This window comes from Micropterus salmoides, unplaced genomic scaffold (assembly GCF_014851395.1).
Source record: "Micropterus salmoides isolate LMB-PRFRI ecotype aquatic unplaced genomic scaffold, ASM1485139v1 Ms_hic_scaffold_9, whole genome shotgun sequence".
Lineage (NCBI taxonomy): Eukaryota > Metazoa > Chordata > Actinopteri > Centrarchiformes > Centrarchidae > Micropterus > Micropterus salmoides.
In genome coordinates this window covers 31251761-31265726 of record NW_024044681.1, presented here as the reverse complement: position 1 = coordinate 31265726, position 13966 = coordinate 31251761, and the positions used below count along the sequence as shown (strand labels likewise).

At 39.3% G+C, this 13966-nt stretch overlaps 1 protein-coding gene across 4 annotated transcripts in view; it reads left to right on the top strand.

The window, feature by feature from the left end:
• The window catches only part of camkk1a (calcium/calmodulin-dependent protein kinase kinase 1, alpha a), a 70269-nt gene that overhangs the window by 23941 nt on the left and 32362 nt on the right, over window positions 1-13966 (top strand). For 3 of the 4 annotated variants that reach the window (XM_038707488.1, XM_038707487.1, XM_038707490.1), the window contains exons 2-4: window positions 2621-3065; window positions 8753-8800; window positions 11462-11515. In XM_038707488.1, the coding sequence (XP_038563416.1) occupies window positions 2742-3065; window positions 8753-8800; window positions 11462-11515 (426 nt within the window). In that variant the 5' untranslated portion in view covers window positions 2621-2741. The remainder of the gene's footprint in view (window positions 1-2620; window positions 3066-8752; window positions 8801-11461; window positions 11516-13966) is intronic. The other variant, XM_038707489.1, reaches the window with a different exon arrangement.

The following is a 13966-nucleotide window of genomic DNA, read 5'->3' as shown; positions in this document are numbered from 1 at the left end:
TTTAGGGAAATGTTTCTGTAATTAGTGGTAACTACATTCTTTCGCTATTTGGAAGTCATGGGGAGGTGGTTGGGATGCCTAAACATAACCATAATAAATAAAGCAAGAGCCTTTCACCAGATGGTGGCACTAGATGAAAAGTAAAGGGGTTAACGGGTATCATCAGAGATCGTGTCCCTCGGGGGAACATGAATGCTCATGTAACATTTCATAGCAATCCATTCAAAAGTTCAATAGTCCATTCAAATTACAAATGTCATCCTCATGGTGGCACTAGAAGGAAAGTCAGTGAATCACCAAAATCATTAGGATTCATCCTCTTTGTAAATGTCTGTACAATATTGCCATCTCTAGAGCCATGCTGGCATGGCAAATCATGTGATGCACTGCAATTGATATTGAGCACATGTATGAATGAGAGTGACCCACCTGGACAAAGTGGAACACTGTGTTATTTTTGAAGATGAGGCTGTACCTTCCTGACACACTTTAGGAATAGCATAATATGGCCCATTTACTGACCAGCTCTTGTCAAATATCCACATGCCTGACTTTGGCTCCATTGTTTCTCTTCAGTCTGTCTCTTTTCATGGTATATATATACAAACCCAGGTGGCTCCTCTGGGAAATTCAGAACCACTACATTTATTCCTCTTGATTCCTGTTAAATAGATGAATACTGTTTGAGGATTAGAGATTTAAGTGCCCTTTTCCTTGGGTGCCTGGGCATAGGCTCACTTTGCATATCTGTGTTCTTCCATCTGCAGAACAAAACCTGAATCAGATGTACAAGAGAGCTTTGATATTTTCTGTCTGTGGCAATGTGTAGCTGACTTGATTTTCAATAGAGATGAAAGGGGGGGAGCACAAATCCTGCTAAATTTCTGGGTATTTACACACACACATAAAGTGTGTGTGTGTGTATGTATGTATGTATGTATGTATGTATGTATGTATATATATATATATATATATATACATACACACAATACCTTAAGTCTTTTTTATGTGTGCATTTACATTACGTGTGTTTGTCCACCCACAAGCATTTGATGTGGATACAGGGAGCTATAACCCCAAAAGCATAAAGTATAATTAGCTTTGCAGCATTTGGGTTGGCTTTTATCAGGGGGACATTTATTTCAATTTATGAGTGCATGTCTACTGTGGGTAACTTTTCATACCAGACCACCCACACAGAAACAGATGCCCTTTTCTTTTTATCTGACTCGTTGATTAAACTTCAGTCTCATATGCGCTCTTGCTGCACTATGTGGCCAGCCAAAGATATGTGATAAAAATCAAAGGTTTAGTTTACATTTAATAAAAATATCCTTTTTCACATCGATTTGGGTTAGCAAACTAGACAAAACTTAATAATTTACTATATATTTTACTGTATAAATCTATACATTATTATAAAGGCACTGACAATATTATTGGGGTGAAAAGCAGCTCTTAGACATGAGACAGTTGTGAATAAGAACTGTCTGCTGAACTGCCTGTAATATAAATATGACCAAGAGTATGATAAGCCTTGTTAAGGCAAATATAATTGAACTAAAATAATCAAATAAGAGCACATAATCAGGTAAGCATCACAATATCCATTTTAATTTCTAGTTCATAAAATTCTAGATTTTGAATTCTGTTCAAAAAGAGCAGAAATTGTTAGCCACGGTAGGGGTCAGTCCACTACTTTGGTCCAAACTGAAATACGTACATTTCCTCTAGTGCCAATAGCAGGTGGATATTTGTGGTTTCCTGTGAAATCGCCGTAACTATTGGGTGGGTTACCAGACAATTATGTTCTCCATAGGATGAGTTGTAATAACTTTGGTGATCCACCAAACTTTTAATTAAAGTCATCATCAGGTCTTAACACGTCCAGTTGTTTGGTTTATGATCAGATACCCAAAAAAACAGTTCCATCAGCCTCAGCTGTGCTTTGTGAAATTCAAAGTCATTTATTGTCATATGCACTAAATAACATTACATCATCCAGAGCAGAGAAAATCTTGTGGCATGGCTTGTGATAGCTACACAGTAGGCATTAAACATAAATTAGACATACATTATCTATTATAGAATTTGAGAAAAAAAAAAAAAAAGAACATATGAAAATGAACAATAAAATAAATTAATAAATAAAAGTTAGAAAAGTAAACACAGAGAGCAGCAATCCTGCAAAGCGCCAGAGGAGTAGTTAGGGGCCTTGGGGCAATGGTCAGTGCTGGACTTGAACTGGCGACCCTCTGGTTCCCATGGACTGAACGCTAACTGGTAAATGAGCGCACATGCTATACTAATATCGTAAACATGGTAAACATAATACATGCTAGACATCTGCCTGTAATATTTGTCATTGTCATGTATTGTGAGCATGTTAGAATGCTAATGGTAACATTTTGTGCAAAGCACCGCTGTGCCTTAGTATATCACAGAGCAGCTAGCATGGCTATAGTCTTGTAAATTATAATAAAAACTGTTCTGTACCTCAGTCCAGTCCAGGTAATGTAACAAGCATTTGAAACCAAGATCCAAATGTGGATATACTGTAGATTAACTCTTCTTGCTGTAGCTGACTGAGCTCACAGCTTCTCTTTCTCTGTCTTTCCAGCTCTGGTGAGACCCTGAACATTGTGAGCACAGGCTGGCCCAGGTCACGTTGATGCTGGTGGGCACACACTAGTACTGTCCTCGCCACCTGCTCTTGCTCTGCTCCCACCTCCCCACCCGCCATGGCTGCAAGCAGTGACCCTGTCTGTGAGAGGCTGGAACCCGACTCTGACAAACAGACCAGCAGTCTCACAGACATCATGGCTGCCATGACGACAAAAGACTCTGCTTCCAACGGCGTGAGGAATGGCGGCGCTCAGAAGGACGGGGCTCAGGCCAAGAGAACTCATCCGTTGCGGCCTCATCTGACTGGGAGGAAGTTGTCGCTGCAGGAGAGAGGCACTTACCTGTCGTCTGGCTCTGGAGGAGGCTACACACACACCTCCCCTCGTGTGGCTCGCAGGCCCACCGTAGAGTCTAAACGTGTGTCCATATCAGACTCTCAGGTGAGAAATTAATTTTTATTCATATGTATTAATAATCATTAAACTATTGAAAAGGATTTTCCACTGACAGCAGCAGTACCATTGGTTTTGAGATAAATGGAAGATATTACCACCACACTGTTCTAAGAAGAGATATGTCTGGGAAGTGGAGAAAAATCTAATACAAATCCAAATCTGGAATCTTTCACTTAAAACACCTTCTAAATGGTCTTTTATCTGCAGTTTCCTGATTTGGACATTTGTTGACATGAATTTCTGCAGTTGGGTGTGACAGGTGGTACCATAGCAGGGAGTGAAACACAAACTGAGAGAAAGCAGCTCCATTGTGCTTTTGAGATCAGTTGACATAACTAGATACAAAGCATCATATACGTCAATGTCTCTGCATTATCACTAAAGAAAGAGGAGCATTAGGCCAGTGGACAACTTGACATGCCTCTGTATATTAGCTGCTTTATGTTATTGCATAATTTTCCCAGCTTCTGACATGGATGTGCAACCTATATAATACTCTGTACTCCGCACTGTGAACAGATGTGTTGTAATGGCACATGAGAGCGTGTGTGTTCTGATGTTTGCTTTGACAAGAGTCATTTTAACTGTTTCATCAGACAGATATGAAATACATTCTGGAAAGAAGTGAGGGTTGGGGGTGGGAGCAGCTAATGATTTGCCATGGTGAGCATTTCTACTTGTTTTCCCGTGTGTGCATGTCTGTATAAATGATTTAAAAAAATACATTTTCTATTGTATTTTACACACTATAACTTTAAATGTATGCTGTTGTAGGTTGTCAGAAATTAGAGACCTCCATCGCATCCCTAGGCTTGGTAAATGCATTTCCCTTGCTGGCTGTTATGTTGGAAATGTACATTTTTAACTGCACATAAAGTAAAGAAAATCACCTGCTTCTTTGTCTGCTTTCCTGGGTTTCAGGGAGGCAAGAGTGAGCTGAGAGACCCACAGTAATGGACACACCAGATTAAAACTAGAGGTGCACTGGATGCAGCCTATAACCTACATTTGGCATTTAGATTCTCTAAAATATTGTTTTGGGGTTAGTTTTTAGTCACTCATGCCTGTAGCACCTTAAAGGAATAGTCACTCATGTCTTTATGTAAAATGTTAGGGTAGAGACTGGAGGCATTTAGCTTAGCTTTGCATGAAGACTGGAAATGGGGAGAAGCTAGACTTCCTCTGTCCACATATAACAAACTCCACCGACCAGCATCTCTAAAGCTCACTAATTAACAACAGCACTGTGAGATTGCCAGGCAACCAGCGGACATTCCTGGACGTCACTGCATGTGGTAAAAAAAATAAATAAATAGCCATGCAATCTCCTCTATAACCTCTATAGTTTTTACATTTGGGTTTTTGTGTGAAATACACAAATGAGATATAATGCGATAATTACCTAACTTTAGAGCTGCTGGTAGGTGGATTTTGTTACCTTTGGACAAAGCCAGGCCAGGTTGTGTGCTAAGCAATGCTAACTGTCTGTTGGCGGTAGCTTTATATTTAGCATATTTAGAGAGATATTGATCTTCTAACTCTCAGCAAGACAGTTAATGTCAAGGATATTTGCCAAAATATTGAACTATTAGTTTAAACCCCTTACTGTCCATGTGGAGACACTTGTAAATTATCATTATAAATTATCGCTTATCAATAATGATGAGTTTCATTATTTATATAACATTTTTTTCTTTTTTTACTTTACTCCAGTTCAGAGTGAACATTAAAAATTCATGACATCTGCCAGGATGTGGAACCCCTCTGAATTTAACGGACTAGCAGACCTGTCATTGTGTACTGTCTGAAAATGGAGTTGCAGCTCTTGCACTGAACCATAAAGAGAACTCTCACTGGATCTACAGTATGACACAGCGGAGAGAGAGATGGACACATTTCTTGCTTGCACAAATATCAGTTATGACTGACATTTTGAGTTTGTTCACTGTTTCCCATAGACTGTATGTTTCCATGTGTAGTTGTCAGTTGCCTCTAGTGGTGAGGTTTCAGATTGCAACCACTACCTTTCCACACAAAATGCTGGAAACTCAAGTAAACTCTCACTGAAATGTTACAGTAATATTTTTATCAGCTTTACGTTGAACTAATCCACGTTCGTTGCATAATAATACTACATTAACTGCATTAACCTACATGATACGTCAGCATTAGATAGCCTGCACTTTTTTTAGGAACTATGTGTGTGTCTTGCACCGGAGAGGCTCGGCAAAGTCAGCAATGTATTGGATGATAATGAAAACGGTTAGTAAGCTAGACTCAGTATTGCTATCCTGCATCATTATGTTTGAGACCGGTGAACAAGAGAGAACATTTGCAGTAATGTTAGCTTACTTGTCCAATAGGATGAAAACCAACTCTCAGTCGTTTTTATATCCAAAACAAACTGGATGTCTCTTCATGACTCAAACGCCTTTACGATATTGACCAAGTTTTTGCCCTACGAGGATTTGTTTTTATCCTAACTTGTAGTTTGTGTTGCGTTTTTTGGCGTTAGTGGACTCTAGCCATGTAGTATGGGAGCTCGCATGAGCGTCACAGCCTACATAAACCAATAGATTTCACAGAAAAATAGGATATAGGAAGCAGCATAGTGGCTGTGATAAAGCAGGTGAATTGATCACTTTTATGTGAAGTTACAACCCACTGACAAATAGGCAATAAAATAGTATTAATTAAAACTAAAATAATACATATACCCCTTAATATAACAACAGGTAAATGGGAAGATGTATCAGAATTACTAGAATCACATGTAACCCCAATAATGTTCTCCCTGGCAATCTGGGAAGTCCTGTACTAAGCCAGATGATCATACTATGTATATAGCTTATTTAATGGTTTAAGTAAAGCACAAGTGTCTTGCTCCTTTTATTTTCTCTCTGTGTTGCAGGAAACTCTTCTTTGCCTTCTCACTCCTGACATTCTCATCGAATTTCTTTCACTCTGTTTTGTGTAAAATAATAATCCCAAAACCTTATTAAATTGTAGGTAACACACCTGGAATTACACCATTTTAGGGGCAAAGCCGTCTTTGGTGTTGTCAATTTTTTGAGGGCATTAAAGACCAAATACCAAGGCAGAAAGCCATAAAATAAAACAATTTGCTGCTTGATGTCCCTGCTTCAGCATGATGGTTGCTGTTGTAATGAAGCTAGCTACCGGTGTTAGTCTATCTAACATAAAAATATTACGTTGATTTTACAGCTAGCTAGCATGTGTTAGCTAACGTAACTTCAGCTTCAGCAGTCTGAGAAATGAAATATTTTTAGTACGTAGATTCCATATGCCACTGCTGCTCAGCAAGGAAACACAGAGAGAACATTTGTAGTTTAAGTCTGGAAGATACCAAAAAGAGGCTATCTCTTTTTCACAATCACCATTAGTAATCTTCATTCCGGTGTGGTCAGATGGGTGCTGAGAATGAGGGCAAATAAAGGTAAAACACTTAGATTTATCCAATTCAGAGAGGAAACTAAATCAAAGCACTAAGTAGATGTCTGAAGGATGCCGCAGCAAAAATAGAAAATACAACCAACACTAACATGAATAGTAAGCTGTATAATGACCTGACACACAACTAAATGTCCATTAACAGGATAACTGAACGCTTCTGAGTGTGAATTGAATGTGTGAATTGTGAGTGTTTACTATTAGAGCTTGCCTCAATTAATCTCTTTTGCAAGTTTCTTCTAGAAAGTTCACACAGTCTTGTATCTGTTATGGCTGACTTACCGTATATTAAAATTAGCAGCAGAAGAAATGTGAAAATTAGTAACTTTGGCAGAAGCTTGAGCAAAGATAAATGTTACTCTCCCTTTGTCTTCACAGTATATTAGTACAGTAAATGATGTGCTTATCTCAATCCTTAAATTACAGCAGTATTATACTCGATAGTGGTCACATAAAGATCTATGTTCATTTAATATTTCATTTTTAAAAAGGTGAGGCAGTCCTTTAGTTGATCATCCTTTCTTGTGCCTTGTTAATTCTGCAGATTTCTTCCATTTGCATCAGATGCAAGGGCCTATAGAATAACAGAATAAACCATCTTCTTCTGCAATGGTCTCATTTAGTTATAGCTACAATACCATTCTGTCAATATTGATTTTAAAATGACAGGTTGAGGAAATGATTTGCATTTACAGGCTTTAATACTATCAAACAAAAGTTCCCTTTTTGTTACATACTTCCTCAGGCAGGCACGATCATTATTCATCATGCATGGTCATTGATTGCGAATAGCACAGTGGCAGTGATCTATTTGTTATGCACTGATATAGATCGGTTGTTGAGTAATGGATGGTGAAATGTGGAGAGTTTGGTACACATCAGACAAGGAGGACAAAGTGAGATGTGGAGGGAAACGAGGAGAGGTGGCTGTGTTGCAAACTGAGGGAAGACAGCGGTCTGTATGGTTAATGTAAAGTAGTAGTCTGGTGTGACAGTATGACCGAAAGTGCCTTCTAAAGATTTACTGTGGCATTTGAATTTGATTCATGTATGTGTGCATGTGCGTGTGTGGCAGATGTATTTAAGGCTTTCTACATGGCCGTCATTATCCATCAATCATGACAGAGTATTAACTGCAGTGCAGCGCCTACTGAGCATGTGCCGGCAAACTATGAACCCAGTAGAAGTCCCCTCAGACAATCCCTCCTACTGCTCTTTTCTTTGGATTCTCCTCATTTGCCTTTTTCCTTTATCCTTCACCGCCCTATTTTCTTTACTCTCTTTATCTCTCTTCAACCAATCATCGCAATCCTTTTCAAAGTTCCATTGCTTACTTCAACTACCAAAGCCCCATCTTTTATTCTACCTCTCACTCTTTGTCATAATCGCTGCCCACAGTACTTCACACCATCGTACCATACAGCGCATAACCCTCCAGTGCACAATCCTCACCTCTCCTGCAGCACCAACAGCAATGTTCAGTGCGAGCTACATAACCAGTATATTATGTAACCCACTATATAATGTTGTATTTTCTAAAATACCTTGCCTGTTGGCGAATGAAATCTTGGCCTACACCATGAGTTTGTGCGGTACTTTCCATTTTGTTACATCTGTGTTCTCTCCTACCTCTTCTCATCCCATAAACACTTTCCAGTATCAAGCCTCAGGCGCTGGTCCGGCTCACACACACTAAGCCATCGCCCCCCTCAACTGTAGTGACAGAACTGCTTTCAATCCATTTTCTCCACAGTTCCATCTCCTTTTTCACGCTTATATCATTGCTCACTTTCTGCTCATTGACTTTGCTTATCTATGCACCCCCCTCTGCCCACCCCCGTGAAATTCTCCCCACCACCAAACCTCCCTCCCTGTCCTGCTGTGGTCTGCTCTCTGCTGTGCCCCTGGCTGACTCTGTGCTGTTGCAGTGGTTGCTATGGAATTGCAAATCAGCCATTTAAGCAGTAGCACTCTAATGGATTTGCAGACAGTAAACAGAAACTACAGACTGCATCGTTACCTACATCTCAGAAATAAATTACTTTTCAACACATATACACACACACACACATACACACACAGAACATTTTGTTCCTGTACCAAAGACGGTCCTGTTTCTCTTCGCTTTAGATGATGAAAGCATTCTCTCATGTCTGGATTGATGATTTAGTTCCTCATGTCCCCACCCTTTCTCTTGACAGGACTGTATCCAGTTGAACCAGTATAAACTAAAGAGTGAGATTGGAAAGGTGAGTTGGTTGGTTTTCTGCCATTTGCCTCTGCTCAATTTCGGTTTGAGAAGATTTACCTTTTATTTGGTAAGAGACAAAATGCCATGAGTCCAAACACATTCACACCATTTGCACAATAAAACTTGTGAGTTTTCTTTATCATATGGCTTGCAAAAGTGTAATGTAATTTAATGTAGACAGGAAGGTTTGATTTTTGGAACTGTTGAGTCCAACACCACCTATCCATCCACTGTATAGTAAGCTTTGCCTATACACACTTGAAAACTAGCTAGTTCAAAACAATCCAGTAATGTTATTTCATCGTTTATCCTACAATTGTCTGCATTGTTGGCTATATCTACCTTTGTACCTGCTCAAGTAATCCTATTCTAAAAGCATTTGATATCCTACTATCAAAAAGAGTGTCTCATACTCAGCAGCTCTGTGAGGCCGTACTTAGGCCAGCAGTGCTTTGAGCTAAATGCTAACATCAGCATGTTAACATGCTCACAGTGACAATGGTGGTTGATGGTTAGCAGGTATATGTCCACAATCTTTGTTTAGCATGTTAGTCATCGTGGTGGTGCCAGATGAAAAGTCAGAGGATCAGCAAAGTCCTTTGGGGACTATGAATGTCTTTACACATTTTTATGGCAATCCATCTAATAGAGATATTTCATTCTGGACCAACAGACCAACATTGCCATTATGAGAGCCCCACCATGGCCAACGAAATAGAAATGTCTGTGTGACAAAAAACACTAGATTGGATATCATTAGGAGGAGGAAATAAAAAGCGAAATGGTTGAATTGCAAGTCAAAAAAACTCTTTTAAATTAACAAGATAAAACTCAATTATTTTTATTTATTATTTTAAAGAAACTGAAATTCTTTGAGATTAACCACAGCTGTATAACCAGCTAGGTCCAAGGGTAAAGTCAATTGTTGTGGCACGAAGGGGGACCCATGTTCAACTTCAGGGGAGGGCAGTGCTTTGTTTGTAAATCAGGAGGTATCAAAAATCCACAGGGCCTGCAGCATGTTAGACAATGCCGAGGTGCAAACTGTTAAAACTGAATTAAACAAAACTGTAGATTGCTACAATGGGGGGAAATGGAATTAGGGCCAAAAGTTCTTTTTATAACCACAAAAAGAAAGCATGCTAAGAAACCAAACCAAGTGACATGTTCTGTCTTTCAATCTCCTCGGCTCTGTTTCAGTACTACGTACAGCGCCGCTTAAACACGCACCCCCTAATTTGGACCGACTCATTTCACCATTTCACAGTGCCCACTTAGCTATGGGGCTTAAAGTAATCACAAGCCAAAATATTTAGACACCAAACAGTATTAAGCCAGCATGCAGTGCATCTACTGGTAGGCATATATGTGGGGCTTGCAGATTTTGATAGTGACAAAGGAGGTGTGGGATTCAACAAATGAAGCCCTGGGGGAGGGTGAAATTGCCGTTACCTTTCCAGCATGGCCAAGGGGGATAGCCTACAAGCTGCACTGCGCTAGTTGGACTCAGAGGGTTGTGGGTGCTTGAGCTTAAAAAGTTCACTTGAGCGCAGCGTGTGCATTCAATTCATCCACTAAATAACAAACCAATTTCTCACAAATGTATCAATTTATAATCTCAAGTGAATATGAATTTTTTTTATCATAAATTTGTGAATTCTATCTTGTGAATTTTGAGTTTTTTCTCAGAATATTACCCCCTCACCCTGGCTCCCCATTACTATTATTTTTTTTAAGCCACAAGCTACTGCTTCGAGATCAATACGTTTATAGTAATATTTACTATATGTACTAATTATTAATAAGTTGCTGTGCAGGCAACAGAGGTAAAAACACATAACTTAACTTAAAGGGCTTATTAACACTTGTAATATTGTTAGATATTAAAGTAGTAGACATTAAAGAGGAAAAAAATATCATCAGATCGACATTTAGAAATGGTATCAAACCACTTGTGTAGAAAACATAGAGAATGTTATTATGAAACACTGGCTAATAATCTACATAGGACACATGGATGGTTTTCATTTTGAAGCAGGGCCATTGTTAGAACATTTCTTAAACTTTGTTACATAAATTTGAAAGAACTCACACTCATTTGTGCACTTATTTGTCACTAAAGCCCACAAATGGATTTTTGTCTGTCCATAAGACCAATTTATTCTAAGGACAAACAAATCCAGTGTCATTTATGATCAGCCAGCTGGCATATTTTGGCTGTACGTCAAACGCGATTATAATGCACTCATTTCATTTATGTGAGTGTTTGATCAGTTTTTCCATCAGTTTTATTACTTGTTTGCTCTTATCAGAGAAGAAAGTGTCCAAGGAGAAAAGGATTATGATGGTAAACACACATCCTGGGGCAGTGTGTGTGGGAGGAGCCATTCTGTGCTGCCAAAGACTAAAAATGTTGTGTTTGAATAGAAACGATTCTGCCTTCAAAACATTCTGTCAGTATGGTGCTGCCGTCTGCTCTCAAAGTGATGCTTTATGAATCTTAACAGACTCCCTCACAAGTTTTGTTGATGAACCACTTTGTTTTAATGTGGAGCTGAACCACAAAATGTGGGTATAGCTTTGAATCATCATTTTAATAATGGGTTGCAATGAACAAGTAGGTCCACAGAAAATAAATCTCTTTGTTGTTGTTTTGCAGGGCTCCTATGGTGTGGTCAAACTTGCCTACAATGAGGATGATGACAAACACTATGTAAGTCAATGCAATCATTTTACATTTCAGAAACTTCCTTCTGATTTCTAAATAACAACTGTAATGCAGTCCCTCTGCCACGCTGCCACAGTTCTCCTTTGAGTTTCCATCAAGCCTCTCAGCCTCTATTGTCTAGACAGACGAGCTTTACAGGATCTCACCAGTGCTATTGATTTTTTTCTTCCACTTTGTTGCCTAGCTGTGAGTTTCATCCCCTCAAATTGCATCAATTGCCTTGGAAGAAACTTGGAAATGAAAGAGGCTTCTGGTGCCTCTGAAAGTGCATCCAATATTTTATTATCTTCAAAGCATGCTGCTGATGTCAGTTCAAGGGGGAATCTGGATATGTGGCTACATGAAGTCATTTTAGTTGTTTCAATCAAGGTGATTTGTTCCTGTAAAAGCTTGGCCAACTCGGCCCCTCTGAATTTAAGCCGTCTTATGTTTCAACATAACTAAGCTGCCCTGTGCAGTGACAACAATGAAAGTGTTTGGATGAGTCATGTCGATTTAACTTGCCAACTCTGGATGGGTTTAAGATGTACTTTTGAACTGGAGCCAGTTGGAGCTCGGAGTTCAACACAACCCAATATTAAAATGCGAGCTTGTAATTGGGCTGATGCAGAGTGGTAAACAACAGGAGTTATGTAAGGACACAGGCGAGCCTATAAGATGAGTCAAATATTATAGCAAGGGAGTGCTTATATAAGCTTTCCCTCTGGAGTGAAATAATTACAGTGCCGCTTTAAATAATGACATGCAGCAGCCCTGTGATGGACTGGCCGCCTGTCCAATGTCAGCTGGGATTTTAGGGTTGCACCAGAACAGGTTTACATGGTTTAATTTTCAAAAAACACCATATTTTTGTCATACTGCACATTGCTGCTGCTCCTCTTTTTACCCTGTGTTGAAGGCTTCGTTTTAGCTATGGAGTGATACGTCTCTAAATGATCTTTATTGGGAGTTGCACATGCGCAGTTCCTAGTTAAGGACTAGTAACCAATCAGAAGCAGAGAAGGGCGGGTCAGTGAGAAGCCGGTAAACAGCTTCGATTCAGCTGTAGGCTACATGTTGCCGACCAGCTTGGCAACATGGACTGGAGCAAGAGTTTCAGAGTGGTGAGTTATTAATCTGTAACAAAAGTATCTTTCATCCATAAAGTTTTAATTGAGCTCTGTCTCTACATCACAGTAACAACTTTATGTCCACTGACTGCCTGGAGGGTAGCTAGTGTTTGGAAGGGAGAGGAGAGGTGTGTGCTGCAGCTCAGTGTTTTTTCACCAGTGTTTTTGAGGGCGTGTTGGAGTCGCCGATTGGCGAGCGTATATATTATATGAGGCGCATTTAGCTTTCATCCCTGTGACGTCACAGGGAGACGGCTGGACTACAAATGAGCTGTTTTCAGGCAGTTCAGAGCAGAGTTTTCTGTGGGAGATGGGAACTGCCTTTGGACTGGACTTTGGGCTTTTTCACTTTGCAAATCTATTACATGCACAAAAAAAGGTATATAACTCAATAAAGGAGAGGGAAAAATCCAAAAAGCATAATTCCACCTCTTTAAGTTTTCAGTTTTCTTACAATATTTGCTTGTCAACTAAAGCATGATTAAAGCTTTTATGGTAACGTTGAAGCATGAATCAAACAAAAGATCTGCACACTGTACTAACGTTTTGATCGAACAGATATTTAAAAAAAGCGTTACTTGGTTAAAGTCAGGGAAAGATTTGTGTCTTCGTATAATATTGGCTACTTTAAGTGAACAGTGACTTGAGACACAATGTGTTTACACATAAATATTTGATTGAGATCACAATCTTTCCATAGCCGTAAAGAGGCACTCTGCTGAGCTCCAGAAATTTAAAAGGCACCCTGTGGCACTACAGAGGAAAGATGAGAAAAGCTCATCTTAATGCAAATATCCTCTCATGCAACGCAGCTTCATGAGAGATTATAAACTGCCTGCTACATTGTATTTGTATCTGTAAATGCAGCCATTTGCAAGATGGAATGTTTTCTGTGTAAGTGCATTTCCATTCATTAGCTTTTAAATGTGCACGTTTTTCTAAATGTGCACATTTAAAACCACAGTGGAAAGAAGATTAAGAAGAAAAAAGTAACTTCATAGTAAATATTGCAAATACCTTTTCACACCTGGCTGGTGTGGAAAACATTTAAAACTAAGTGCAACAAAGCACATTGGAAATAGACTTGGTGAATAAATAATAACGTTCATGAAGCATATGACTTATTTGTCACTCAAGTTTCTGCTCCAACTTTTAATATTCACATAACAGTAACATGTTAATTAACATTTTCTTTTTCAGATTTTCTGGTCAATTGCTAAAACATTTGCACCACATTTGGAAAAAAACCTGACCAGTCCTCTGCTTTGTACACCCACCATCCACCCTGACCTCCTTACAACTAGTGTGCGGTACATGCATCAAGCTC